This window comes from Malaclemys terrapin, chromosome 6, assembly GCF_027887155.1.
Source record: "Malaclemys terrapin pileata isolate rMalTer1 chromosome 6, rMalTer1.hap1, whole genome shotgun sequence".
Lineage (NCBI taxonomy): Eukaryota > Metazoa > Chordata > Testudines > Emydidae > Malaclemys > Malaclemys terrapin.
In genome coordinates, this window is record NC_071510.1 from 95,712,711 (window position 1) to 95,740,217 (window position 27,507).

The 27,507-nt window shown below is 39.7% G+C and overlaps 1 protein-coding gene across 1 annotated transcript in view; it reads right to left on the reverse strand.

The window, feature by feature from the left end:
• The window catches only part of ZSWIM6 (zinc finger SWIM-type containing 6), a 164,007-nt gene that overhangs the window by 28,122 nt on the left and 108,378 nt on the right, over positions 1–27,507 (reverse strand). Inside the window, exons 3-7 of the mRNA XM_054032552.1 lie at positions 23,808–23,956; positions 23,135–23,285; positions 4,554–4,733; positions 2,302–2,478; positions 1,895–2,041 (exon numbers count right to left, since the gene is read on the reverse strand). Of these exons, the coding sequence (XP_053888527.1) occupies positions 1,895–2,041; positions 2,302–2,478; positions 4,554–4,733; positions 23,135–23,285; positions 23,808–23,956 (804 nt within the window). The remainder of the gene's footprint in view (positions 1–1,894; positions 2,042–2,301; positions 2,479–4,553; positions 4,734–23,134; positions 23,286–23,807; positions 23,957–27,507) is intronic.

Sequence of the window (27,507 nt, forward strand, 5' to 3'; positions counted from 1 at the left end):
TGTGAGATGTCTAGCACATTTCTGAGTGCTCTAGTTTAAAAAAAAAAAAAAAAGCCCCCAAGGGGAAAAAAGCAAGAGCTGCAACATAAAAAAAAAAACAACCAAAAACAAAAAACCCACACATCTCAAACTAAAACAGTGTTCTCAGCTGTTCTTACACAGTGTGGACCACATGTTGGAGAAACGGTCTCATGGACAATAACATCCCTATGGTAACTGCAGCAATTGCTTACATGGAAAACTAATGTTAGAAAATAATTTAGTGTATTTTAGCTGTCTAATTGGGCAATTTAGCAGCTGGAAATGAGAAACACCAGTAGTATGTGACTAGTCAGCTGCTTGCAGACCACCAACAGGTTCTCCACCCAGCACCAGTGGTTCTCGCAGTCTCTCTCTCACACCCACCCACCCCTCAGTTTGGAAAATGGCAAAGCCATGGGATGTTGAGTGAAGATGTGTTACATAGTGAAATCTCACTGATAATTCTGACAAGTAATAGTGACAGTTCTTTGCACTCATATAGAGCTTTTTATCTAAGGATCTCAAAATACTGTACAAACATTAATGAATGTAGTTTCACAGAACCCATCGAAGGTCAGCAAGTGCTGCTAGGCTGGTTTTACAGTTAGGAAAACTGAGGCAGAGAGAGATTGAAGGTTACATTTTCAAGCCAGGTGTCCACCCGGTCTCTGCTTATGCTCTCACACACTTATTTCTGTACAAACACCATCACATGCTTTAAAAGTTTAAACACATCATCACACACAGGTATCTGCATCCAAAATGCACAGATGTATGTGCAAACAAAAATAGAGACTAGAGTCTAAAAAACAAGCTTTAATGCAGAATTCCTTGGAAGAACTGGGAATAGAACTCAGATCCCTAGCTTCCATTTCTGTTCCTTAACAAAGCCATCCCTTCTTCCCTGTACATGAGGAAGCCTGTTCAGGTCCAAGCCACCCTTTTAGTTCTAACCTTAATGTTAGATTAATTTGAGTGGCCAAGGACTGAACAGGCCTTTCGGAGACTAGACCATTACGAGATAATTCCTTCAAAAATAAGGATGAAGTACATTGTTAGGACAGTGCTGACAAAATTACACCACAGATGGCAGTGATTAGAGAACTTCTTTCCAGTTATATTAATCCAGCATCCTTCACAAGCACTAAAACTTAAGAGTCTGATTCTACACTAGGCATTTCTTCAATTATTTTGTTATCCTTTCTGTCTCAGAAATACATGGCTCAAACTAAATTCTCCACAGGAAAAGAGGAACAAACAAAAAACCCCAAACCATGCAACCATACACAAAATGCTCCATTTTAAAAAGATTACACAAAATCAATATTTGTATTGCGATAATGCCCGAATCTCCTGATCAGGACCCCAATTATGCTAAGTATATTACAAAAAGAGACAGGGAGATATAGTTCTTGCCCTAAAGAGCTTTCAATCTAATAAAAGACTTAGACATCCAAAACATTACATTTCTCACTGGTCAAATAAACTAGTAATGAAGAGTTACTAACAGTCACCTCCACTTCTGTTGCTTCTAAGTGCTTGTCCACACTAACCCCCCACTTCGAACTAAGATACGCAACTTCAGCTACATAAATAACGTAGCTGAAGGCCAAGTATCTTAGTTCGAACTTACTGCGGGTCCACACGCAGCAGGTAGGCTCCCCCGTCGACTCCGCGTACTCCTCTTGCGGAGCAGGAGTACCGGTGTAGACGGCAAGCACTTCCGGGATCGATCCCAGAAGATCGATTGCTTACCGCCGGACCCGGAGGTAAGTACAGACGTACCCTAATAGTGTTTCCTCATGCAAAGCTCCATACCAGTTTTCTGGTCATCTTGTAACGTCCTTTGCCCTTCTCTCTTCCCTACATTTACCTTTCTTCTGAGCCCGGAACATGTCCAGCTGTTTCTGCTGCTGTCTTCTTAGTGTGTTAACAATAGCTATTGCTAGCCTCAGTGCTTCTCTTGGGTATCCATGAGATCGTAATGCATCAACCCTTGCACAGGCTGTAGGAACATGTTCTAAAACAGAGAACATAATTGGAAAAAAATACATCCATGTCTGTAACACTTCCCGATTTTACTATGCTGCTTGAAAGATTATTTATTTATAAGCTATGTGAAGGGACTTAAAAGGTTATTTCTGAACCAGCATTTGAAGGAAGGATCTGTTCCTATTTCCAGGCCTTCCATTCATCTTTCCACCATCCCCCAAAAATAATGCCATAGAAACTGAACAAAGCAGCAAGTCATAGAAACGTCTTTCCGGTTTAGCCACTTACCATGCCAGAGGGGCCACCCGTGAGAGTCAAAGAGCGAGTTTTCAGTGTCGTCATGGTAACAGTAGTTGGTGTATAAGTCACTGCTGATAATGTGCTGTAAGTGGCTGTCCTGCCAGTGGAGATCGCATGCCTCAATAGCTCGAGTGAACACCGTCCGATGCGGTCTGTTTGATGAATCTGTCATTTTCACAAATACAGAGAGCTGTCATCAACTTTTATTTATTCACATTTTAATAAATCAGTCACAATATTTTTCAGTCTTGCTGTCTAATTCCTCCCCTCACACTCGTGGTACCCTGTCTCCTTAAGTAGCAGACTGCAGTTGACATTTTTCACATCCTAAATATTAGATAAATCAGATGTTTTTTCCACTTATTCACTTTTCCTTCATAAAAAAAGAAAAACCATCAACATCCATTAAAACTAATGCTAAACGGTGCTCTGTAAAGAGATCTGTCAAATCGCCTTCTATTTTATCAATGTATATTGAACACTCCAACTAGACAGACTAAGAGGGCATTCAGCACACTTCCACATTCTTCTTGAATCCTGGAAGATCCAGTCCTGCTAGTATCATTGGCTTCTACCTGTCACTTCAGCCACATAACTCTGCTGGAATACTGAGTCAGTGTATTGGGGCAGGACTCTGATAAGTTGTTGCTTTTTATTTTGTTTTTAAAGGTGACATGGTATGGTTCTACATAGTTTAAAATACTTGTAACCTGTGTCATATTAAATAATTTTTTAAAAGGTATAAAATACTTGGAATAAAGTGAACATAGTATACTAAGTATCAGAGGGGTAGCCGTGTTAGTCTGAATCCGTAAAAAGCAACAGAGGGTCCTGTGGCACCTTTGAGACTAACAGAAGTACTGGGAGCATAAGCTTTCGTGGGTAAGAACCTCACTTCTTGCATCTGAAGAAGTGAGGTTCTTACCCACGAAAGCTTATGCTCCCAGTACTTCTGTTAGTCTCAAAGGTGCCACAGGACCCTCTGTTGCTTTTTACATAGTATACTAAAAATCACAGCACTGATCTGAATTTCTATTGGACAACTCCATGTGGCAGCAGAATTCTGTTGCTGCCGAGATATCCGTCAGAGCTGAAATCAGCATAACAAGTTGGGCTGGACATTAGGAGACCCAACAAGAAAAATCTTTGTAGGGAGTTATGTGCTGAATGTTCCCAGTTTTCCCCGGCCACAGGTGGAGATTAAAAGCTAATCTGGAAGTGAATGAAATTTGACAATTCCCTTCACAGGTATCTTTCAAGAGACTGCATGTGACCCACGGGAGACACCTCACCAGTCCAAGCTTTTATCTTTTTCTTCCACAGGCATTAAATTTTCCTTCATTTTCTATCAATTTGAAATCAATGTTTATTCCAAATATTGTGGACATGAGGCTTCCCAGATCCATGTTTCTGTATTGCAAGATTATATTCTTATATAAATAGAGCTCTTACTTGTATAAATGGAGGACATTTCCCCCACCCTGGTCCTTAGCAAGCAGCATCCTTTGCCCAAGGAGGGCCGGATGGGACTTTCTTCAAAGTTGAACATCTCTCCTAGATTAACCATAGAGACTGCTGCAGAGCAACAAGACACCTCCCCTCTCCAAGAAGACAGTGTCCTGCCTCTGCAACAGTCCCAGCCCCATGAATAGAACCTGGGATCTTGTGTCAGTGCAGAGTGTTAACCACAGGGCTGATCCCACAAATAGATGCTTCATTTTAACACATCTAATTTCATTTAGTTGCAGTAGCATCTCTTTAAATAGCTACTGAAAGCTTCACAACTGAAGAAAACCACATATAGAAAAGATCAGAAAAGCACGCCGGCAGTGATACCAGCTTAAAGAGCAAGCAAAAACACAAACCAAAAATGTTTATATGATATACTTTAAGTACAATTCATGAAATTAACTGAAATATAGATACATGGAGCATAGATAAGACTACATTTTTATAAAACAAACAAAAGGGTTGGAAACATTTAGGATGACTCGGTCTTGAAATATTTTATTTAGTAAATGCATTTGAACACACATCAACACACACACATCCCTTGCTCAACTATCGTTACAAAAATGTATTCATCCTCCCTTCACTTGATACTTTACTTGTCCATACCAACTCCCATTCCCAAAAGAGAGAAAGTTATTTGTCCCAGGAAAGAAAGTAAAATTTTGCAGGGATATATTAATATATAGGTTATAGCATATGTTACAATTAGTGCATCTGTTCAGACTCACCTTGGTTTGCATTTGCACCCTGAGGCAAAGCATTGGTTAAATTGGGCAGCTCGTTTCCATGGTTTCCATCTTCCCAGGGACAAACATCCACACTGTTCCATTTTTTCAGCTGTTTTAGCCAACTGGCCTTCTGCTCCAACTTGCAGTGGGGATTTAAGACTATACACATCCAAAGAGCACCTGATTTAAAAAAATTGCTCAATTATCTTTTCTATTAAAAGAGCAACAGCCAATGACTAATTTTAAAAACCTATGGAGTTTTACCAGATGGTATTTTTATATTATAATGTTTTTTCCCCTGCAAAGCCACACTGTTGGCCTCCAAGTATGGTCTAATACTAGCAGACCATGAGTTCCTCACTCAGCATTGTGGGGTTAATGTGGCCTTTTTCAACCATCCCAAATAACTTAATTAGAATATACAATCTTTCTATTAAAATTGAACATATAAAAAGATAAAGTGGGACTTCATATGAAGCAATACAAAATCTAAAGCCTCCAGTCTATAGTTTGTCAGAAAGGAATATCAGTTTAAAGTGAAAAGAGAAAGAATCCACACCCAAGTTACAAAACTCAACCACCCATCCTTTTAATTCTGACAGAGGAAGCAAGTGCATCAGTTTAAAAACAACACAAAAAAGAAAAATGTAGAAGAAACAATTATATTTGCTATATAATTATTTCCCAGTTTTACATTACAGTAAAATATTTTGAAATAAAATTAAATATATTAAACACAAGTATACATAAACTGTACACATATACCTCCACATCCTCAGAACTTCTCAAAACCTATCCAAAGAACTGTAATTCACATTCAAAATCATTTTCAAATCACATTTGGATTTGAGAGATTTAATATTCAGTCAAGACTGCAGCACTTTTTAATACAAAGACTTATTTTTACTGCCATTATTTCAGTAATTAGGTTAAACTGTAAAATCTGTTTTACATTCTCTCTTTACACAACTCAAAGGGAAAGCTGATTTGTGCTGACATTTCACACATACCGTCAGTTCAGAATCTGACTCCCTGACACTGCGTAACAGAGCATCCTCAAATACTTCAGGGTCTGTGGCAACAATTTTCAAATGGAAACATTTTTCTCTGTATCAGCTGTCTCTTTACCACTGTGAACTTTGACAGCAGCATGAAGACATGCTATTTAGCAACACTTCGTTTGTTTATTAAGGATGTACTTTACACACGATAGGAGATTTGCAGAAGTGGCCTAAAAACTGCATGACAGATGCCCAGAAAAAAGAATAATGATGCAGCTGGGTCACCTAAGGTGGTTAAACTCTAGTAGCCAAATAATAGCTTGCTAACTAAGAAAGTAAAAGGTATACCTGGAACACAGGCCATCATACAACATTGTTTCCTAGAAGTAACTTAGCATTCTGGTATCCTACACACCATGGTATGGGAGCGTATTCTTAAGTACCACTTCATGATGAGCCAAGGGAAACTTAAACCTTACAGGATAAAGCCCTCAAAGTCCTCAGATGCTGGTGTGGAAATGGGGGCAGGGAAGTGTACCAAAAGAAAAAAAAAAATCTGCGTGATGCCACAAAATAAGACAGGGTGCAGCAAAGGATAGAAGATGATGTCACTATAATAGCATAGGTGATTATCTGGAACGGCTAAACACACTAAAGGAATCTGTTTTAGAAGATGAAACTTGCAGAAATGTATAAAAGAAAAAAACATACTGAATCTGGAAGTCAAGAACTCTTTCCCCTACGGCCCTTTTAAATCAACTCTTACAATTTCCTTTAGACACTCTGTGCAGTGTTTTAAACATATTGCAACCCTCCTAAGCCAAGTAAAACTGAAGAATTTCACTGATTATTTTTACTATTAAGCACCAATGTGCTCAGCACTGGCCCAAAACATACAATGAAGATGGTCCTTGCAATCTCCAAGATAAAAGAGGAAACAGTGAGGAATGGCTAACTGATTTATTAATTATTTCCTTCAGTAGTACTTATGAGCACTGAAGAGCATGACAATGCAACCCTCTGTATTAAAAAGAGACTAATACAACTTAACACATTGTAACTGGATTTCCAATGATTCTAGAATAGCAGCTAAATAAACCAAGGTCAAGCACAAAATTTTAACTGTATTTGATGACTATTTTAAATTATTCAGCAAGGCAAAATATACAGCACTGAGAATTACAGAATGTCCCACTACAAAACTGATTTATGGTATGCAGGAATGCATAAAGCAATCAAAACCAGTCAATGAAAAGCAGAGAAATGTCAAAAGAGTTAGTGAAGGCCTACCATGCATATACTACACTTAATAGGAGGAGGAGGGGCAGAATCTCAAAATATTTAATTTCAAGCATCTACTTTAATTTCAAGAGGACAACTGTGTTGTGAGTTTAATTATATCAGTAGCTGTATTCTCAGAAAGCCAAGCTATTTGGTGTAAGTTAAACACAAGGATTAATTCTTATATTAAGACCTTTACACAGAAATCCATGTGTCACACCAAATAGAGGTTATATTATGTAATTTGATTAAGTCCATGTACAGAACGGAACTCCCCCATGTGCCACTTAAAATGTTAACTCTCACTGATATCAATGAGATGTGTGTGTTTGTAAAGTCTGCAGGATTGGGCCTTCACACTACTTTCAAGGTTAAGTGATGCCTTTCTGGAGGAGTGGGAGAAGGAATTCCCCATTTGGAAGAGAGTTGAGCATGGAGAGCCTGAGGTTCCACACCCAAAGTGTGTCATTTTGGGGGAGGAAGTATAATGTCAGTGACCCCATTCCTCACCCCAGCAATTTTTTTTTAAAGTGCATGTATAGTGTGTGTGGGGCGGCGGATGTGGGGGAAATGTGCATGGGTGGGGCAGAGTTTCTATCTCCCTGTTTTTCAGGGGCAGCTGTCCATGCTAGGTATCTGAAATTCACTGCTTTCTGTCCTTTAACACTCTACTGCAGCAAGCTTCTAAGAAGGGAGATGTTTGGTCGTACCCACTATTCACCCACCAGCCAAATGGAAGAAGCCAGGAAGCCGTTCTTCCTATTTCACAGCAGCAGCTGGTCTACCTCTTGCTGCTGCTGCAGTAGACAAGCGCTAAGGGGCATCCTTTTAGATATCAAAGCAAAGCACAGGCGTATTCTGGTTTCGAACAAGGGGGTTCTTGGAAGCTCCCAGCTACCTTCTGCCTAATGGCTCCCATATGGGGCAATTACCTGTAATAAGCAGTGATTATGGCCAGTAAGGATCAAGTAAAAATTAAGGACAACTACCTTTTGTGAGTAAACTTCTCTTATCCCATCCCAGACTCAGGAAAAAACTAACTTTTAAATTAAGAGAATTTCAGCGGACTTCTCAAACTTGAAGATTGCTGTACACCAAAGCGTCTGTACTAAAAAGAGCACTCCTGTACTCCAAAAAGGATATTCCCAATATGAAGAGAAGTTCACCAGCTTGACATAATGAAATCCAGCTACCAACATGACCCACAACATAAACAGTTGCCCCAATAAAGACAAAGAAACCCTGGTCAGAATATATAGTATTAGAAATGGTCACAACTGAACACTCAATACAGCTGCCATATTTTTCACCCAAAACTTTGGAGGCATTTTGATCCAGGCTAGAGTCCCTCTCATACAGGCCCAAACAGACACCCCAAATCCATACACTACTGAACAAAAAGTAAAGTTTGGATTCAGATTCTGGACTGCGTCCCACCTCTTTCCAATATGAAAATCCTCAAAGTGCAAAGGCGAAATATCACAAACCAATATGCAAATTTCATTTTTCCCTGAAGATAATTGGATGATAAGTCATGCTGTGACTGCAATTTGATATTAATTTCACAAGGGAACAAATACTAAAACTGTCACATCTCAGTGAGGAATTGTCTATTCTGGTTCCACAATAATCCTCTTGACCTGAATAAAGCTAGCTTTGCCTCAACAGACCTTTGGTTCAAACAGCATATCTTCAGAGATGTATCGCTGTCATTTGTCTCCAGTACATCTCATCCCACAGAAAAATGTATTTTATCACTGTTCTCCATAGTATGTGGTTTCCCCATACATATAGCCAAAGATTAGCATAGCTAAATTCTCTCAATAGACACCCTGCTCCAGAACCAAGGCTGTAGAAAGGGACAGTGTGTCCATGCTGACTCAGGATTTAAACAAGTAGAAAATAGCATTATTAAAGTGCTCAGTTCCTGTAACAGTAGGTGCTGTAATAATTACACACTCACAGTATGCATGCATTCATAAACCATAAAAAAAGGAACAAGGAATGTATACAGACTCTCCTTGGAGATTAAGTATTACACAGTTCCCATAAATCCCATTACACTTCACCCCTTCCCCAACAACTGGAAAAACCCCACCTAATTTTACTGTGTGGAAACAAGATGAGAAATTGAAGGTTCAGCCTACAATTCAAGACTGATTATATTAGTCAAAAGAAATCTGCTTTCTCTAAAAGTATGATGATGCCCTGTCAATGATGGTATATAGCTAAGCTTGTGTCAGCATTTTCACAATAACCATTTTCAGTGGTTTATAACACTGCTGAAATAGGTTGCTACAGGCTGAAACTTGGTATAAGGCCTTAGCCTGGTGGAATTTTTTATTAAAATGTTTATTTAAATCAATTCTCTCATTTGCAAAATTAAAATATACATTTTATCTGCACACAAGTTACTGTTTATAGACTTACAAAGTTTTTATGCTAGCATAACTCAAACTTTCATTTAAGTACCAAATTTCAAAAGCAGTCAACTCCGTTAGATTACAAGAGAGTAGCGACATTTAGTATTTTCACTGTTAATTGCCTGGATCAGTATTCTCTGGTTAAGAGTAGCTATTGCACAGTGGGATTATGTCAGCCACATTGCGTCACCATTTGTTGAATATATGTCATCATACCTCATTTGGTCCTATGTGATTCTATTGTGGTAGTATTGTTTTAGAACATTTAGGTGTTATATATATGCCACGTGGATGTTTAAAAAAACTGAACTCATTAGCCTTTTTGTATGTTAAAAGCTTTAGAGTCAAAAGTGGCTGTTAAGATAGGAAAAATGTTTAGATGTTTCACAATCTAAAATGACTATACAGCATTTTATAAACTTTATAATCCAAACTTCTATATAAACACATAATACCTGCTGCATTGGAACAGCAAGCAGGCAGTTAGCAAAATAATAGAAGAAAGTCTAGTGTGTACTACTCCCCCATCCTCAAGGGCAAATCCCCCACAGTCACTGGTAAAACCACCTCCTTCCTACATGCAATAAGAGGTCTCCATTAGAACAAAAATTATTCAGAAGCCCCACTGGAGAATGATCCAATTAAACAATTGTTTTTATAGAACAGTGAAGATGGAGAGTATTGTATTGAAGTGCTTACTCTATCATAAGAACCCCAAGGAGAAGTACTCGCAGTATTCAGTCAAATTGGAGTAGCAATTTTATTCATAAAAACAATTCCTTAATGCACTCTGGTTTTTCTACAGAGCCTTCAGAAAGAACCTGCAATGGGTGTTGTGTTTCTTGGAGAACAGAATGTTTCATTTTGCTCTAATTCATTCTATTACTGAATTAAATTTTGATGTATTGGTCTTGACAAGTGCTTCATGCTGATTGTATTGTGTATGATAGTATAATCACTCCCCATGCATTTCACACTAGCTGGCTGATTAATGCAATAGATTACCTGCAGCATTGATACCTTCTGCACTCTAAAATCTGTATGTGTGTTAGGGGGAGCATAGGTGTACCATAAGGGGGCAAAATGAACAGATTTCTAGTTCCTTTAACTTACTTCCTTCTCTCCAAAGACTGTTACATTAAAAAACCAACATTTCCAATGTCATGGGAGCAAGTGTGTTCTAGTGCAGAAAAATGGGAATCTGAATTCTATACTCAGCTCTGTTACTCACTCATTGACCCTTGCACAAGTCACTGAACTGTTCTGTGCATATATAAAGTAGGTTTAATACTGACTTTCACTCCAGCCTCAATTTCAGTGTCCTCAAATTTTAATACATTAAGAAGATGAAAACAAAATACATCTCATGTCCTTTTTTTTTTTTTTTAGTCCTTTGTTCTATCATCCCTTACCAAATTATACCTAGTTTAGGCTCTTAGCCTGCAACCTACTGTGACTGCGTGGAGCCCCACTGACTAAGCCAATGGGGTTCTGCACAGGTGCTGGGGTCCACTCAAGCAAAGCAGTTTTCAAGATCAGGACTACAGATTGTCATCTCCTCAGGACATAAACTAGTTACGTCCATCAAATCTCAATTAAGGGCCATATTTCTGATTCCTTACAAATAATTATTCATTTTCATCATTAATACAACAAGAGGAATAATTTTATCTACAGAGCTGGAAGAAAATACCAGGTGTTTTCAAAGAAACCCACTGATTTACTTTCCTAGCATTCATGATAGTTTATTTTGAATGTTTGGAAATAAAAGGTAACAGCATTGTTAATACTAGAGCAAACAAATGGGTATTAAAACTTTCACTAAACTGCTCATGGCTGTTTTTAAAATATATACTTTAATTATTCCCATAATAAATTCAAATAATTACTTATGTCACAGTTAAGTTGTGAACAGAAAATGGGACTCTTGTTCTGACAAAGCATAGACTAAATATTTCTTCCGAACAGTTTAACAATTACAAATAAAATGTTAAGAACCACAACATGCTTGCAGATCATTTTCAAAATGAAAAAGGATGAAATTAGTCAGATAAATTGTTCACTATGAATATATCATCCAGCTCTACTGCACTACCTCACAGGGACGTTAAACAACTCAATTTTTTCGACAGCATTTCAACTTTCTTGAAATGAGAGGGACAAAGGGTTTGACCACAAGAACTGAAAGGGGGTTGTTGCTGAAATAAAGGACCGTTTTTGAAAATATATTTCCATTTAAAGAAGGATAACTCACTCAAATAAAATCACTAGGATGCATGGAGATAGAGGACAGGAAAAACAGCAGGATAACCAGTATTATGCTTACATAACTGAAACACACCACCACACCTTCACATAGGCCTCATCTATAGCAACATGTAGAGTACAGGCACTACAGCTGTAGCTATATACTGCAGTGAAAGGCAGGCTGTATCGACACTTGTCACTGTGGTGTGCAGCTACAGGAAGCAGCGAAAGACTCTGGTAGACAGGAGACAGCAGGACACAACACTGCTCAAAATAGCAGTGTAGACATGGGGGGCACTGCTTGGGCACGTACAGAGAGTCAGGCAGGGTATGTACCCTAGCGTTCAGGTGGGAAGGGCACTCTACTCACCTAAGCAGTGCCTCAAAGCCTACACTGCTATTTATACCCATGATAGCTGGGTGTGCCGTGTCTGTACTCTACACTCTGCCATAAATGTAGATATACCGATAGATTATAAAGCCATAAGTGACCACTGTGTTCATCTTGGCTGTTCTGCATAAAACACAGGACCTTAGAATTTCCCTGAATTAATTTCCATTTGAACTAAAGAATAGCTTTCAGAAAAGCATCCAATCAATTTAAAAATTGCCAGTGATGGAGAATCCACCACAACCCTTGGTCATTTCTTCCAATGGTTAATTACCCTCACTTTTAAAAATGCATACCTTATTTCTAGTCAGAATTTGTCTAGGTTCAACTTCCAGCCATTGGATCTTGTTATACCTTTATCTGTTAAGGTATCAAATTTCTCTTCTCTGTGAAGGTATTATAGACTGTATGATCAAGTCACTCCTTCACCTTCTCTTTGAGCTCCTGCAATATCGTTACAAGGCATGTTTTCTACTCCTTTAATCATTCTCATGACCCTTCTCTGAGCCCTCTCAAATTTATTTATATTCTTCTTTAATTGTGTACATGAGAACTGGGCATGGTATTCCAGTAGCTGTCATGGGATGGGATTCCAGTACCCTTCAACAAGAAGGGACCTGAATAAAATCACTAGAGCCCAATCGCTTGGATCCCAGAATATTAGAACTCACTGAAGTTGCAACCACTCCATAATAGGGTGACCAGATGTCCCGATGTTAGGGCCTTTGTCTTACATAGGCAATTATCTCCTCCCTCCCCCCCAAAAAAGTCCTGATTTTTCACAGTTGCTATCTGATCACCCTACTCCATAGGCACGTATCATCTACTTTCTCTGGTATTTAGTGGGGGTAATATCAGAAGATTAGATGTTAGCTCATGTTATTTAGCTCATGTTTTTCTTATGTTTTAAAAAAAGGGAAAAGTATGTTCTATAAAATATAGGTCAGCAACTAATTTCAGTCACATGTCAAATTCTGTACTTAATTATGTAAGCATTGGTCATAGTCTCCGAGAAGGATGAAATTAGTTTTTCACTTGAAGCAGGGATTCAACCACTTTGTTATAAAAAGGAGTATTACAGGATATCCTCAAAATTACAGTGCTTACTCTGAGTACACTATGAATTTTCAGGAAAATTTACAAGTTAATCAGTTAATTTGTTTAGGAATTAAAAGTATTTTAAAATGGGTTTCTGAAGAAATTTAGCACTCACCATCTAGCTTTTTTTTGTTAGGTCCTGAATAATCTTAATGGAACATAGACTCTGAACTTCCCAAATAGCAAAATAAATAAATAAACCATTCACAGAAATCTTGCACATTGACTAAATTTCAATAATGTTGTTCATGGTAACAAATGGTAGGTTTTGCCATTATTTTTCATAACTGAAAGCTGCTTCTTCAGCAGGGTCTGACAAATGCTGTTCTATTACAGAAAACTGAAAGAACCAAACTCCTATTGTCTTAATAAAACTGCGGCCATAAATGCCCTCAGTTAAGATGCCCTCTTTCAAGATAGTCACTGCTTTCCGTTATTCCCAATGAAAGTGAGAGGAAACTGGTTTCTGGAAATATGGGTGTCCTCCATCTTTCTCAAGGCCATCTAGGCTTCACTGCCAATGGGAGCAATAGGAGACAGCAGCCATTTTGAAAGAAGGCAGCTATTCACAGAATTCTCTGTATTAGCACATTATTTATCACCCTCTGCTGAAGAAGAAATTTTTAGTTATGATGAACTCAAGCAAAACATTATCATTAATCTTAGAATTTTTGAGAACCGTGTGCTGCACCAGACATAAGCAACAGAAAGAGGAAAAGTAAGAAGTGATGTTCTGACTTCTACAGTTGACTGAAATGGAGAGAAACTTGCCAGTTCATTCTGGCTGCTTTGGTCTGCTCCAGAGCAAGGTGAAGGATCCATAATGTACTGGTGAATGTGTTGCTAAAAGTTTTTAAAAAATTAAAAATTAAGATTGATATTATATTTTACTCACTTAAGATACAACCCACACAGCAACATTTTGTGTTTTTTATTTAGTGTTTATATATGAACTTTTTAAATTAGAGAGTCTCTAATCTGTGAACTGCCTATGTTAAACTGGAATTAAAAGTTAATACATATCACTAATTAAGGGCAAAAAATATCACAGGCATGTTAAAATTACATCCATTGCCCCCTAAAATAAAAGCATTCCAAACCCAGGAAACTAAAGGTATGATTAAACTTACAGAAATCTAAACATGTTAAGGCAAGGAAAAGTATAGCTAGGGAACCCAAACAATCATAACACCATCCTGTAGTTACAGGAGACATTCTGAAAATCTAAAAACGAGTGTCTGAAAATCAGTTTAAGCTGAAGCTTCAAAACACTTGTTAGTGCCACAAACCCTTGATTTAACAGCAGTCAGTGTGAACATAAATATATATGAATTAGATAACAAATAGCAGAAGCAAAAGGCAATGACAAAGTCACAATGAAGAGAAGTTTCACACACAACTGAGATTCTGTGTAAAGCCACCGCTGTTCAATTTCTCATAAAAGCAGTCATCCAAAGCTATGCCTTTCAAGTGGCAAAATTTGTTTATGACACTAAAGTCAGAAATAGTTAGTTTAGTACCTTAAACAGCATAAGTCAATCTAAGACATATTTATACATGTTAGCATAATATTCTGTGAAATGGCTGATATAATTTAATGGAAGTGCATATAACGTGCAGACATTTTTTATCCAAAAATCACAAAACAACCAATTTAATGGTGGGTAACGTCTGCAACATACTGATAGTGAAAAGGGATTTATGAATTCATGTTAGCACTTTGTTCAATTGCAGTTAAGAGCGGCCAAAAGGATACTATGCTGTATCAAATACTGCATTATAAATAAGAAAAAGGAAGCAACACCAATGTAAAAGGTCAAGAGAAGATGATGAGCTGAGTATAGTATAAGGCACCTGACCACCTTAGGAATGTATGAATTTCAGTGTCTACTTTCAAGTGCTTAAATTTAGTTGCCTAAAAGATACTTAGGCACCTAATTAAAAGTATCCTTATTTTCCAAAGGTGCTGGGCACTTACAATGCTTATGGACTTCAAAGGATGTAAATGTCAACAGGAGCTTCAGATGCCCTGCACCTTTGGAAAAATAAAGTCACTTAATTCAGTGCCTAAATAAGGACTTAGGCAACTAAATTTAGGCACTCAAAATTATAGCCTACATCTGTCCATTTTAACAATACTATGAAATACATGGGGTAAAGGGAATCTTTCTGCAGTGTATATGTACCTTAACAAAACAGAAACAAAAAAAAATATATAAAAAAAGATGATAATAGTGACTATTTTAATATACAGCTGCAGAAAAACAAAAACTGGAATGACTATTTAGCCATGGTAAATCTTGTTCATGGTAGCATTTAAATAGTTGCTAAATTTGGGGTCAGAAAGGAATTTCTCTTGGGGCATATTGGCAGGAACCTTAGCTGTTTTGTCTTATTCTGAAGTACTGAGCAGAGGTCATCTGTTTGAAATAGGTGGCATGCCCCATCCAATTTATTTTCTGTAATTGCAAAGTGAAGAGCCACTAAAGGCCTTCCTATCTTCTACTTCAAGATTTCTATTTAGTTTAGGTTAAAAAAATCCAACTTGATATGTCCTAGATTAGAATACAAAAATTCTCTCAGAATACATGAAAGTAGTTTCAAAGACAGGAAAATGTTATTTAATACCTTGAAAAAATTGTTTCCCCAGAGTAAAATAGTAATTAAATCCTAACTAATTACAACCTCTAACGATCGTGTGTTTAAATTAAATTTGAGATTGGGAGGATAAATTTACTCAAAAAAATAAGAATTTGAAAGTGATCATTAAAAAGCACAAATATATTGTAACAATTCTCCACGTGTTCTGAATTTGTACAAGATTTTTAACTTCAAGTTAGCAAGTTTTCCTAATCGTTCAGAATATAAAAATAATATATTATGTACCTCTATGGTTGAGAAAATTGACATAAGAATATTAACAGAATGTTAGTATGAATACAATTTAGCTTAACTACAGCATATCAAAGTTTTAAAAAAATCTCAACCCGTCTTGAGCATACAATAGCAGTTTCCACAAGTAAAAATTCATTTAAGGGCTAATCCATTAGATAAGGAGACAACAAAACTCTTGCCACACAAGAGATAAATGTGCAGGAGCAGCCCTTCCACTAGGTACGATCAAAGAGATTTCAGAGGTGTCTCCCAGGAAGGCTTTATATTGTTGTAGGACACAGTGACATCACAAGAGTGCTCCATATTTAGCAATCTTAGTCAATGGAGAGTGGTTGAACTGGGTAGGTGAGTGTGAGACTAATACAACAAGAATTTGAGAGCACCCCCTATTCCTGCTGATGTCAATGAGAACTGAGGGCATTCAAAGAGTACCTCAAAGGTTAGAGCTATAGTATGGAAAAGGCAAATCCAAGTAAGTAAAATCTCAGCATCTTAAATTAACTGAATAGCCATTCTCCTGTCTTATAAGAGTGAGAACCTCCTTGGCAGACCCTCCTCCCTGGGGTAGGGCACATGTGGAGAGCCATCTTGCCTTTGGTTCCATCAGAAACTATTCTTTTTTAGTTTAAAAAAGTGAACTAAATATTGTTTTAAAAATCAAAGTGGGGGGGAAAAATCTATTAGAAATGTTTGTTTTGAAACATGCAAATTGTGTGAAGTTTCTTTACTGCAAAGGCAGGCAAGTGGGTGGAAAAAGATACTGAAAATGGGAGATCAGAAAAAAAATCTGATCCTGTAATCTACGTGTTGACAAGCTGTTGGGCTCCATCACTCCACCAAGTAGTAGATACTTGTCTTGGATTCTTCTACTTGACTGCTTTCATCAGATTAAGCATCTGGGATTTAATTTAACAGTTTCAGCTTTATTAAGCTGTCACAAGAGCGGCCCCACTTTGATAACAGTAGCTGCTCCAATTATGGCTTGGTTTAGGGTTGACAAGTATAATGATTCATTCGTGGCACATGAGAAGCAATAAAAGGTTGTTTTGCATTACAGCTTTAAAAATGTGGGCACTTTTTTCATTTAATTTGTCACTTAGCTTTTGCTAAGAGGACATTTAAATTGCAGTAAAAGGCAAATGGGGCTTTTAGTTTAAATGTAATCCCCATATTTAAATGATCTGTAATGGCGTAGTGTTCGAGTGGGAACACTATTGTCTCACAGTGGGCCCTGATGGTGACATGTGACATTTGTATTCAGGTCCTGTATTATCCATGTGGCTAAAGGGCTTCCAATTTCATTTCACAGCCAGAAGCCTGCAGAAAACACCAATTAACTTGCAGATCCCATTTGCCGACAAAACTCAGCTTCTTCTCGATGCCTGGCATCTGGCAGTGCTCAGCATTTAATTCCAAAGCAAAGCCTTGCAGCAATGTGATCCCTGGGCTGGGGCACAAAGTCAAATTTCCCCCTTTTATTAAGAAAGAAAATCTTTTCACTTTCGAAGCTCAGAAGCAACTTTTATTTAATTTTTGATGGATGAATATTAGAGAATTATTACTGAAGTCAAACTGCAGGGACTTTTTAACCTACGGATAGAGATAATTTTTTCAGAGCAGAAAGAGGGCTGACTGACCTTTTATTGAAATCAGAGAACTCAGTGCAACATGCACCAGCAGACTTTTACTTCAGGGGATTATAACCATCTCCATATTCCTCTATTTTATCAGTGCAATTTAATGGCAGACCAAAGGCGTTCATATTATAATTAATAATGTGTCAATTTCTCAGTTTTGATCAATGGTAATTGAGGGTTAAACTTTCTAAAATCAGCATGTGGTATTTTACTGAGGTACCATTTAAAGAGCATTATTCCAGCTCAGAAGTTTAAAAAAAGAAGAACAGGAGTACTTGTGGCACCTTAGAGACTAACAAATTTATTAGAGCATAAGCTTTCGTGGACTACAGCCCACTTCTTCGGATGCATATCCGAAGAAGTGGGCTGTAGTCCACGAAAGCTTATGCTCTAATAAATTTGTTAGTCTCTAAGGTGCCACAAGTACTCCTGTTCTTCTTTTTGCGGATACAGACTAACACGGCTGTTACTCTGAAGTTTAAAAAAGTTATCTATGTGCCACTGTAGCAAGTGGGTTGTATTGAACACATGACTGTAATGATTCACACAAATCACTATAGGCACTATCAACGTCTCTAGCATCAACAGAAGTAAATAACTCTAAACTTATCATGCTACATCTGTAATCCTGACATCTCTAACGGAACATATTTAGTTACGCTGGAGACCCTCCTTCAGGAGTTTTTTGTTTTCATCATATTCCTTTTCACTGTTTCTAAACACAGCTTGCTGCTTAATTCTAGACCTTCCAAACTAGAAGTTACTTGTGTGACCCCTCCAGTGCATTGTATCATCTTCTTTGGATGATGCTAGCCTCACAATGGATGCCAGGATAATTAATAAAAATTGTCTTGCCCAACACCTCCAAATTTAAGGTTCAGTCCTGCTTCTGCTAAAGTCTAGGGGAGTTTTACTAAAGACTTGAATGGGAACAGACCCTCTCTGTCCCCTGTCTAACTTCTTATTCCAATTACCATGCCAGTGCCCACTGCATTGCAGGAAGCATTGGTTAAGTTTTTATGAAAGGATCAATCCAGTTACAGAATGAAGCTTATTACAGTAAGTTTAAAAACATATGCCCAAAATAAAACTGAAAAAATGTCCAGATGCCTAACGGTTGGTAGGCTACAAAATTAAACAACTCTTTATTAAACAGAACCCAAACTTACACTTTACATGTGCTAAAGTCTTTCATAACTACAATACAAAAGCGTTATTTACTCCATGAAATAATCAAGAGCTTAATTAACATACAATATTAAAAAAAAACCACTTGACTGTGATTAATACCACTGCCAGCATTTTCTTCATAGATTTAAGGGGAAAATTTTAATTTGTATATACCATTCTCAAAGCAAATCACTCTGAGCAGACAAAAGGTAAATAAGCTGTTTTACCCTTACATATAGCACGCCTAGAGGAAAAGAATCAGACTTGCTTCTGATTTCAGGAGGTACAATCAAATTTGTTACCCCTCAGCATCTGTATGAGATCTCCCTTGCTACTGTTGCCCAAACAAATAGCTGGTCCTCAATATCACCCTGCTCTTCATTCTGCGGATCACTGTTTTTCCTTTGGGCTTCCTAATACCCTTGTCTTCGTCAATGCTCATATTTCTCTCTCAGGTCTGTGTCTTTACTATGAAACCTGTGTATTCTTAACTTGAGGTAAAACCAGTGGTGAGCTGGAGCCGGTTCTCACCAGTTCGCAAGAACCGTTTGATAAAAATAGAGGCAGGTAGAGAACCAGTTGTTAAAGGGACGGGGGATGGGCAAAGAATTCCTCTCTCTGGGCCTCCTGTTGCTCCCAGGAGTCCCAGCTAGGGAGGCTGAGGCTCCCCTGCCCCTCCCCCGCTTCCCGCTTCCCCACCCCCCCAGAGCTGCAGCATGGCCAGCCACAGGTGGTCACATACCTGCACCAGCTGGGCAGCTGAGCTCAGGAGTCAGTCGTCCTGCTGCTGCTTTTTGAGCAGCCTCCAGCAAGGTAAGGCGGGGGGGGGGGAGGGACTGCTGCAAGCTCCCCAGGGCTGCCCAAAGGGGAGAGGAGGGTAATTTGCCCCGGCCCCAGCTGCCCCCATGAGTTTTACTTGTCTCCCCCTGCAGAGCCCATAGCCACAGCATGGCCAGTTCAGCTGCTGAGCTCCAGCCTCCGGGCTGCCGGTAAAGGGGGGGCTGAGAGCTCCAGGGCTGCGGGGGGACGGTGGGTGCATAGGGCAATTTGCCCAGGCCCCTGGGCTGGCCCCAGCTGCAGCATGGCCAGTTCAGCTGAGCTCAGGGCTGCAGGCAACGCAAGGTAAGCGGGGGGCTGCTGCTGAAAGCTCCAGGGCTGCCCAGAGTGGAGGGTGTTCGCGAACAGAGTTGTGTGTTGTGGGGCAGCTGTGTAGCAGGGGAGTTGTGTGGCTGGGAGAGGGTCTGCACAGTGGTGGTATGGGGCTGGGGTTGTGCGCTGGGGAGGGAAGGATGTATAATGCTTGGGGCTGTGCAGTTCAGGTCACTTATGGTGTGTATGGGAGGAAGAGGGCTGGCTGTGTACAGTGTGTTGTGGTGTGTTGCTGGGGGTGCTGTATGCTCTGCTGGGCCTGCATAGGGTTCTTGCAGCACAGCAGATTGTTTGTTGAGTAGTGTGGTGTAGATGTGGGCTGTTGTGCAATAGGGGTTGCGTAGCTGTTGTTGTGCCTTGGGTTGGCTTGGCTGCCTAGGGCTCCTGACAGCCAGCAGCTTGTTTGGTGAGCTGGGGGGTAGGGGTGGGTAGATAGGGGTCGGGACGGTCAGAGGGCAGGGAACAGGGGGATTGAATGGGGGCAAGGGTCCGGGGGGGGGCAAACAGGAAGAAGCAGGGGTTGGATGGGGTGGTGGGGGCCAGTCAGGGGCAGGGGTTCCTGGGGCAGTCAGGGACAGAGAGAAGGGGTGGTTGAACGGGGCAGGGGTCCTGGGGGGCCATCAGGAATGAGAGGAGAGGTTGGATGGGGTGGCAGGAGGCAGTCAGGGGACAGGGAAGGGAGGTGGATGGGGCAGGGGTACTGGGGGGGGAGGGGCGCATGACCCCCTTGTGGGGTAAGGAGGAGGGAACCGGTTGTTAATTTTTTGGCAGCTCATCACTGGGTAAAACCCTTAGTGAAAACAAGGCACTTTGTAAAGTCCACATGTCCACAGGTTAAGACTATGGGGAAGCACAGTCTGATCAATTCCAAAATTTCAGGGAACATTCTAGGCCTCAGTAGGAACAACCGTATTGATTTTGGTGACAATCAGAAAACTGGAAAAGCCGGATTTCCACTTTGCCCATTTGGTGCTACAGACAGAGGAGTACTGTGACATCAGAGATAACTTAGCCACTCACTCACTCACTCCAGGTCATCTGCATACTTCAATACCATTGGTTGAGTCCGCAAATAAAACTGCAGGTCAGGACTGACGTGCCTTGATAGAGGAGGGAGAGTGCATGGGTTCAGGACCAAAGTAGAGGAGATTGCATCAGATCAGGAGCTACCATGCCTAATGAGAAGTGAGGATGGAGATTTCCACTGTGACTGCCTCCACACCATGACTGCTTCAGACAAGATCATTTTACCTTTGACAAACTGTTATAATTCAGCTACACAATGCCCTCACTTGGTGCTCCAGGCAGAGAGATTCTTCTACTTGCAGCACCAGATGGGTACTGTCAAGGGGTGACATGGCCAACGCAGGCAGCAGGGTGAGGATTAGGGTTACTATAAGAAGAAAGTAATGACTGACTCAAGGTATGACTACATTACAGCCACAGACTAGACACTTCCTACATCAATGGAAGCAGTTTTTCCTATTTTTGTAGTTAATCCAGCTCTCAGAGGCAATAGCTAGGTTGACAGAAGACTTAGCTGCATCTACACTTGGGGTTATGTTGACCTAACAATGGCACTCAAGGCACAAAATTTTTCACAACATGCGAGGGCAATCTAATTTTTAAGTGCAGACTAGGCCTGAGTTATGTCTGATGTCACAATGCAACTGCTCAGGCTCTTCTGCCTGTAGCATCAAATGAGCACAGTCAAGAGGAAACTGCTAATATGAAACTGAAAATGAAGAAAAGAGGAGTGGCGGCTTAGACAATTTATTAAAATTTAGGTTTAGCTGCAGTATCCTGTAAAATTGCTACAGGTTCCAGGATAGCCCCTCCCAGCACCTACTAGCTCAACCTACATAAGCAACAAAGTATGCATTCGTCTAGTTTTAAATATAGCTAAATTGTTACTTTCAATAAAGCATATGTCCTTTTCTTTAGCAAAAGCTGCTTTGTTTCGCCATCAAGTCAAGATGTCCAAGCTGCCATTTCCACCCCCCGCTGTTTGCCAGAAATTCACAACAGTTCCAGCCCCTTCTAAATTGAACAATTAAGCCTGCAGAGAACGCCAGTTTCAGATTTATAAAGTATCCTGATAAGCCTGCCTTTTTTAAATGTCCAATTCTTCCTTCATTCCTTAGACTTCTGTAAGACATTTAACGTGGTACCACAAGACATTTTGATTAAAAAACTAGAACGATATAAAATTAGCATGGCACATATTAAATGGACTAAAAACTGGCTAACTAATAGGTCTGAAAATGTAATGGTAAATGGCATTTAGTCATCAAGTGGGAGCGTTTCCAGTGGGGTCCTGCAGGGATCAGTTCTTGGCCCTAATCTATTTAACATTTTTATCAGTGACCTGGAAGAAAACATAAAACAATCTGTGATAAAGTTTGCAAATGACACAAAAACTGGGGGAAGTGGTAAATAATGGAGAAGACAGATTACTGGTTCAGAGTGATCTGGATTGCTTGGTAAACTGGGTGCAACCAAACAATATATGGTTTAATTCAGCTAAATGTAAATATATACACATCTAGGAACAAAGAATTTAGGACATTCTTACAAGAGGGGGACTTTAACCTGGGAAGCACTGACTCTGAAAAAGATTTGGGGGTCATGGTGGATAATCAGCTGAACATGAGCTCCCAGTGTGATGCTGAGGCCAAAAAAGCGGATGTGATCTTGGGATGCATAAACAGGAGAATCTTGAGTAGGAGTAGAGAGGTTATTTTACCTCTGTATTTAGCACTGGTGTGACTGCTGCTGGAATATTGTGTCCAGTTCTGATGCTCACAGTTGAAGAAGGATGTTGATAAATTGGAGAAGGTTCAGAGAAAAGCCATGGGAATGATTAAAGGATTAGAAAACATGCTTTATAGTGATAGGCTCAAGGATCTCAATCTATTTAGATTAACAAAGAGAAGTAACAATGGGCTCTTCAATCTAGCAGAGAAAGATATAACAACATCATTGTCCGATGGATGGAAGTTGAAGCTAGACAAATGCAGACTGGAAATAAGGCATACATTTTTGACAGTGAGGGCAATTAACCATCAGAATAATTTATCAGGGAATGTTGTGGATTCTCCATCATTGCTGATTTTTAAGTTAAGATTAGAGGTTCTCTAAAAGTCATGCTCTAGGAATGATTTTGGAGGAGTGCTATGGCCTGTGTTATAGAGGAGGTCAGACTAGATGATCACAATGGTCTCTTCTGGCCTTGGAATCTATGAAATATATAGATACATAGCATATAATTTTAATTCTTTGCATTTACCCAGTTCATCCCAGAGTTGCCTATACTTGTCAGTCATTGCAGTGCCTTGTTGCCTCCAAAGCGACAGACGAGGGTCAGCCATGAACTGTTCTGTTATCAATGTCAACATGCGAGCTCCATTAGAGTCTCTCATCTTTAACATCTCTCGCACCTAGGAAACAAAAAAGGTCTCTTAATACAAGCTTGAAAAAAGAAGCTACATAATACTAGCGAAATACTGACGTTTATGCTTTATTTAACTCCTCCTCCCTCTTTGAGACACATACACTATTAAAAAAAAACTCACTATCAAAAGTTTTAAATAAGAACTTGACTACATTGAGTTTGTTCTCCAACAGTAAAAATGATTTTAGATCACTGTTAACGTCCCACTGCAATTTCTGTTCTGAACAGTTTTTTCACAAGAAATTTAGACTTACATTAAAATACATGCCCCAAGAATATCACACATGGTTCTCCAAAACTTTGGGGAAAAAAAGCTGGTGATGATAAACAAATAGATTTTAAGGCACATCAAGTTATGCTCCACTGATGGAGAATTCTAAGTAACATAATGCTGTACTAATAAGGCTTAACTTGGTTTTAAAATGACTGCATTTTCAGTAATTAATCAATCAAATATGGGCTGGATAGAGGAAAACAAAAAGGAAGGAGACCCAAACGTAACCCCTACCTTCGCAAAAAGCAAATTGAGCTGCTTCCCTGATCCATGGTATCCACCCTGGGAGAGGAAGAGTTTAACTTGCTCCTGGACTTGTTCTTCATCCAAGTGCCAACAGTTTTCATCATCTATGCTAGCACCTGCTGTTGGGTCAGGAGCACCTACAAACAGCACCGAAAAAATTATGGTCTAAATAAATATTATAGGTTCGGGGGGGGGGGGGGAGGGGGAAGAAATGAAGCAAAAGGAGGTCAGAAGCACACAGGAATTTTTTGGACTCGGGATCTCTCATGTTTTGGGTATTGGAGCTTTACCTTATTAAAATATTTTGAAGTTTTTTCTCAGTACCCCGATCACTCAGAAGAGGAGAAAGGGGCTCCAAATAAGAATATTTAATAATTAACTACAAACTAAGCAAAAACCTGTTTAATTACAAGAGGTTTTACAATAAAAAGTTTCTGTAATCTGATGTTTTACGTCAGTTTCCACAAAAAAATATAGCACGATACCTGAAACAAAGGTATTCTGGAAAGTTTAAAGTGTGGCTCTACTCTAAGGGTTCCATGTTCATGATCTAAGTGAAATTTATATCAAACATTTTCAATTACAAGATTTTTTTTTCTTGCCAGTATTGCCAAGCCAGCTTGAGGTTCCCCTTTTAGTGCACCAGTACATAGAAGAAAAGGTTCTGCAAGCCAAATTATGTTTCCTTTAGTATCTCTTCAATCACAAGGTCTTCAAATAGTGTCTTCCATGACACCTGTACAACACCCAGTGCCTTCAATAATCTTGCACAGATGTAAGTGATTGATATTTGGTATACAATTCTGTTGATGGCACAGTAATACATCAACTCAATTCCTCTTAGCTGTAATAGCTCTGCAAGGCCAATAGGAGTAAAAAACAAAGCTCAAAAACGCGAACACAGTAGAAGAACTCATAAGTAAGCGTGTAGAGGGAATGGATCTGTTGGTTAATAAGCATTTTTACACAGGCTAGGTTTCACTGCACAGTTAATTTGAGCGTACATAACCAAGTTAACTAGGGTGATGAGACATCAAGTATGAAAAATCGGGATGGGGTGGAAGCTAATAGGCACCTATATAAGACAAATCCCTGAATATTGGGATTGTCCCTATAAAATCGGGACATCTGGTTACCCTAGAGTTAACTCCTTTTAAGTTAGCCTATCTTGAGCAGCTACACTATGAAACAGCACTCAGACTACACAGAGCAATTAGATTACAGCAGATAGTATCTGTATTAGCAGTTGACAAGATGTGCTAATACAAGTTTTAGCCTATGTCTTTGACAGGCCAGACAACTTGAGTTGAAAGCACCACCACACTCAAGCTTGTGTATGTGGATGTAACTCGAGTTAGGGGCAACATTCAAGTTATCTACAAAGCAGACAAGCCCAGAGTCAAACTGCAATTTTATGCCCTGTCTAGATTAAGATTTAAAGGTGGTATGATAGACCAAGTTAATCCCACTGAATAGCTAACAGCTTCTAGAACTCTAATCAAGACAAAGCAACTGTACTTTAGAACAAGTTCAAGTGGTTGAATTAAAGGCTTTACCTTGATCAGTTCAGCACATTCTAAAGTACAACTGCTTTGACTCTCTGAGTTCTAGAACCTGTTAGCAATTCAGCTATGTAACTCAATGGAACATCTCACCACTTAAATCTTAGTCTAGACAGGGCCTAAGGGTATATCTAAACTGCAGTTAAAAACCCGCAACTGGCCTGGGTCAGCTGACCCAGGCTCGCGGGGGCCCTGGCTAAAGGGCTGTTTAATTGTGGTATAGATGTTCTGGCTCGGGCAGGAGCCCAGGTGCTGGGACCTGGTGAAGGGGGAGGGTCCTAAAGCCGCAATAAAACACAGACTTACTTCAAGTCATGTGAGCCTGAGTCAGCTGAAACAGGCCGGTCATGGGTTTTTAACTGCAGTGTAGACATACCCTTCTGTAACCAACACTATAAAAATAGTGGACTAACTGGAAACAAAGGTATCAATTCAAATACTTTTTTCAATAAGTGCTGAGAAGTTTAAAAAGAGGACAGAAAGTTCTCCAGATTTTTTTAATTAAAAATCACTACTTCAATTCTATTGATGTAGTAATTTTTTCTCCATTCTCGCTATGCCATGCAGAAAAGCTTATAGATGGCTGAAAAACTGGTTGAACCTCTTGAAGCGAGCTCCTTCTCTGACTAGTGAAGACAACTGGAAGATTTTGAGGAGCAGAGAGGTGTTTTGTACTCAACTGCTAGTACTTCAGAAAGCCAAAAATCTTATGGCGTGGAGTTCCTAATGCTTGAGACCTTAAGAATGGGAATCTTGTGTGGATTGTATCCTTAAATAGGTTTTTAAATTGAGAGAGAAAAACGGTGTCCTTGAATATGTACGTACAACTCCTACTGACTTCCAGGGGAGCTGTTTAGAGTGTGTGAAGACAAAAATTGAGCCCAAGACATTATGAAACTTAGAGTGAAGTTTTTTATTCCTTAAAGTGCTTCTCTCTTTACTCTGTTCATTTTAAGGGGCTTTCAATCCAGTGCACTACATGAAACAAATGCTGATAAGTCTTCAGTTGCAGAAAATGAGATAAAAAGGGAAATCAAGCCACAGGAGAACAGGCAGTGCAGCTGTTGCAGTAACAAGTTTTTTGTATCACCTTGCAAAATAGCTTAAATATTTCATTGCTCCAAAACACAGAAAGACAACTACTTATTGCACTTGTCATTTATAAAATATATAAAACACAAAACTTGCTTTAAAATAAACTGGCTGAGATAAATTATAATTTAAATTCATTTTTGTGGGGTTAGTTTTAATTGTATTAAAACAATTTAGTAAGAGGTCACAGCTAAACTTCACTATTTGTGAAAAACCAATTTCTTTACATTTTATCAAAAGCTCGTAAGTCAGTTTGTGCTATAATGCTGAATTTCAACAAGGATATTGTAGATTCTCTAGTAATGACATCCTGTCACTGGAACACTGGTATCAAATCAGCCCAGAACTGTAACAATAACGTTGCCAGAGAGTTCTCCAATACAGGAGTAATGAACAGGGCAGTTTTGAGGGCGTTCTCCAAGTGAAGGAGGAGTGACTAGGTGACCCTTGGGGTGAGTTTGTTGTCCGTCTGTTGTGTGCTTTCTTGATTGAAGCATCTAGTGTGGTCTATTTAGCAGGCAGTGTGCTTACCCTAGGCCGGGGTGGGCAAACTTTTTGGCCTGAGGGCCACATCTGGGAATAGAAATTGTATGGTGGGCTATGAATGCTCACAAAATTGGGGTTGGGGTTTGGGAATGGGTGAGGACCCTGGTTGGGGGTGCAGGCTCTGGGGTGGGGCCAGAAATGAGGAGTTCAGGGTACAAGAGCGGGCTCCGGGTTGGGATGGGGGAATAGGGTCTGGGGGGGGAAGGTGAGGGCTCCGGCTGGGGGTGCGGGCTCTAGGGTGGGGCTGGGGGATGTGGGGTTGGGGTGCAGGAGAGTGCTCCGAGCTGGGATTGAGGGGTTTGGGGAGCAGGATCATGGCTGGGGCAGGGAGTTGGTGCATGGGGAGAGGCTCAGGGGCGCTGGCTCCCAGCAGCGCTTACCTCAGGTGGCTCCCGGAAGCAGCGGCATGCCCTTTCTCTGGCTCCTATGCAGAGCTGCAGCCAGGCGGCTCTGTATGCTGCACCATCTGCAGGCACCGCCCCTGAAGC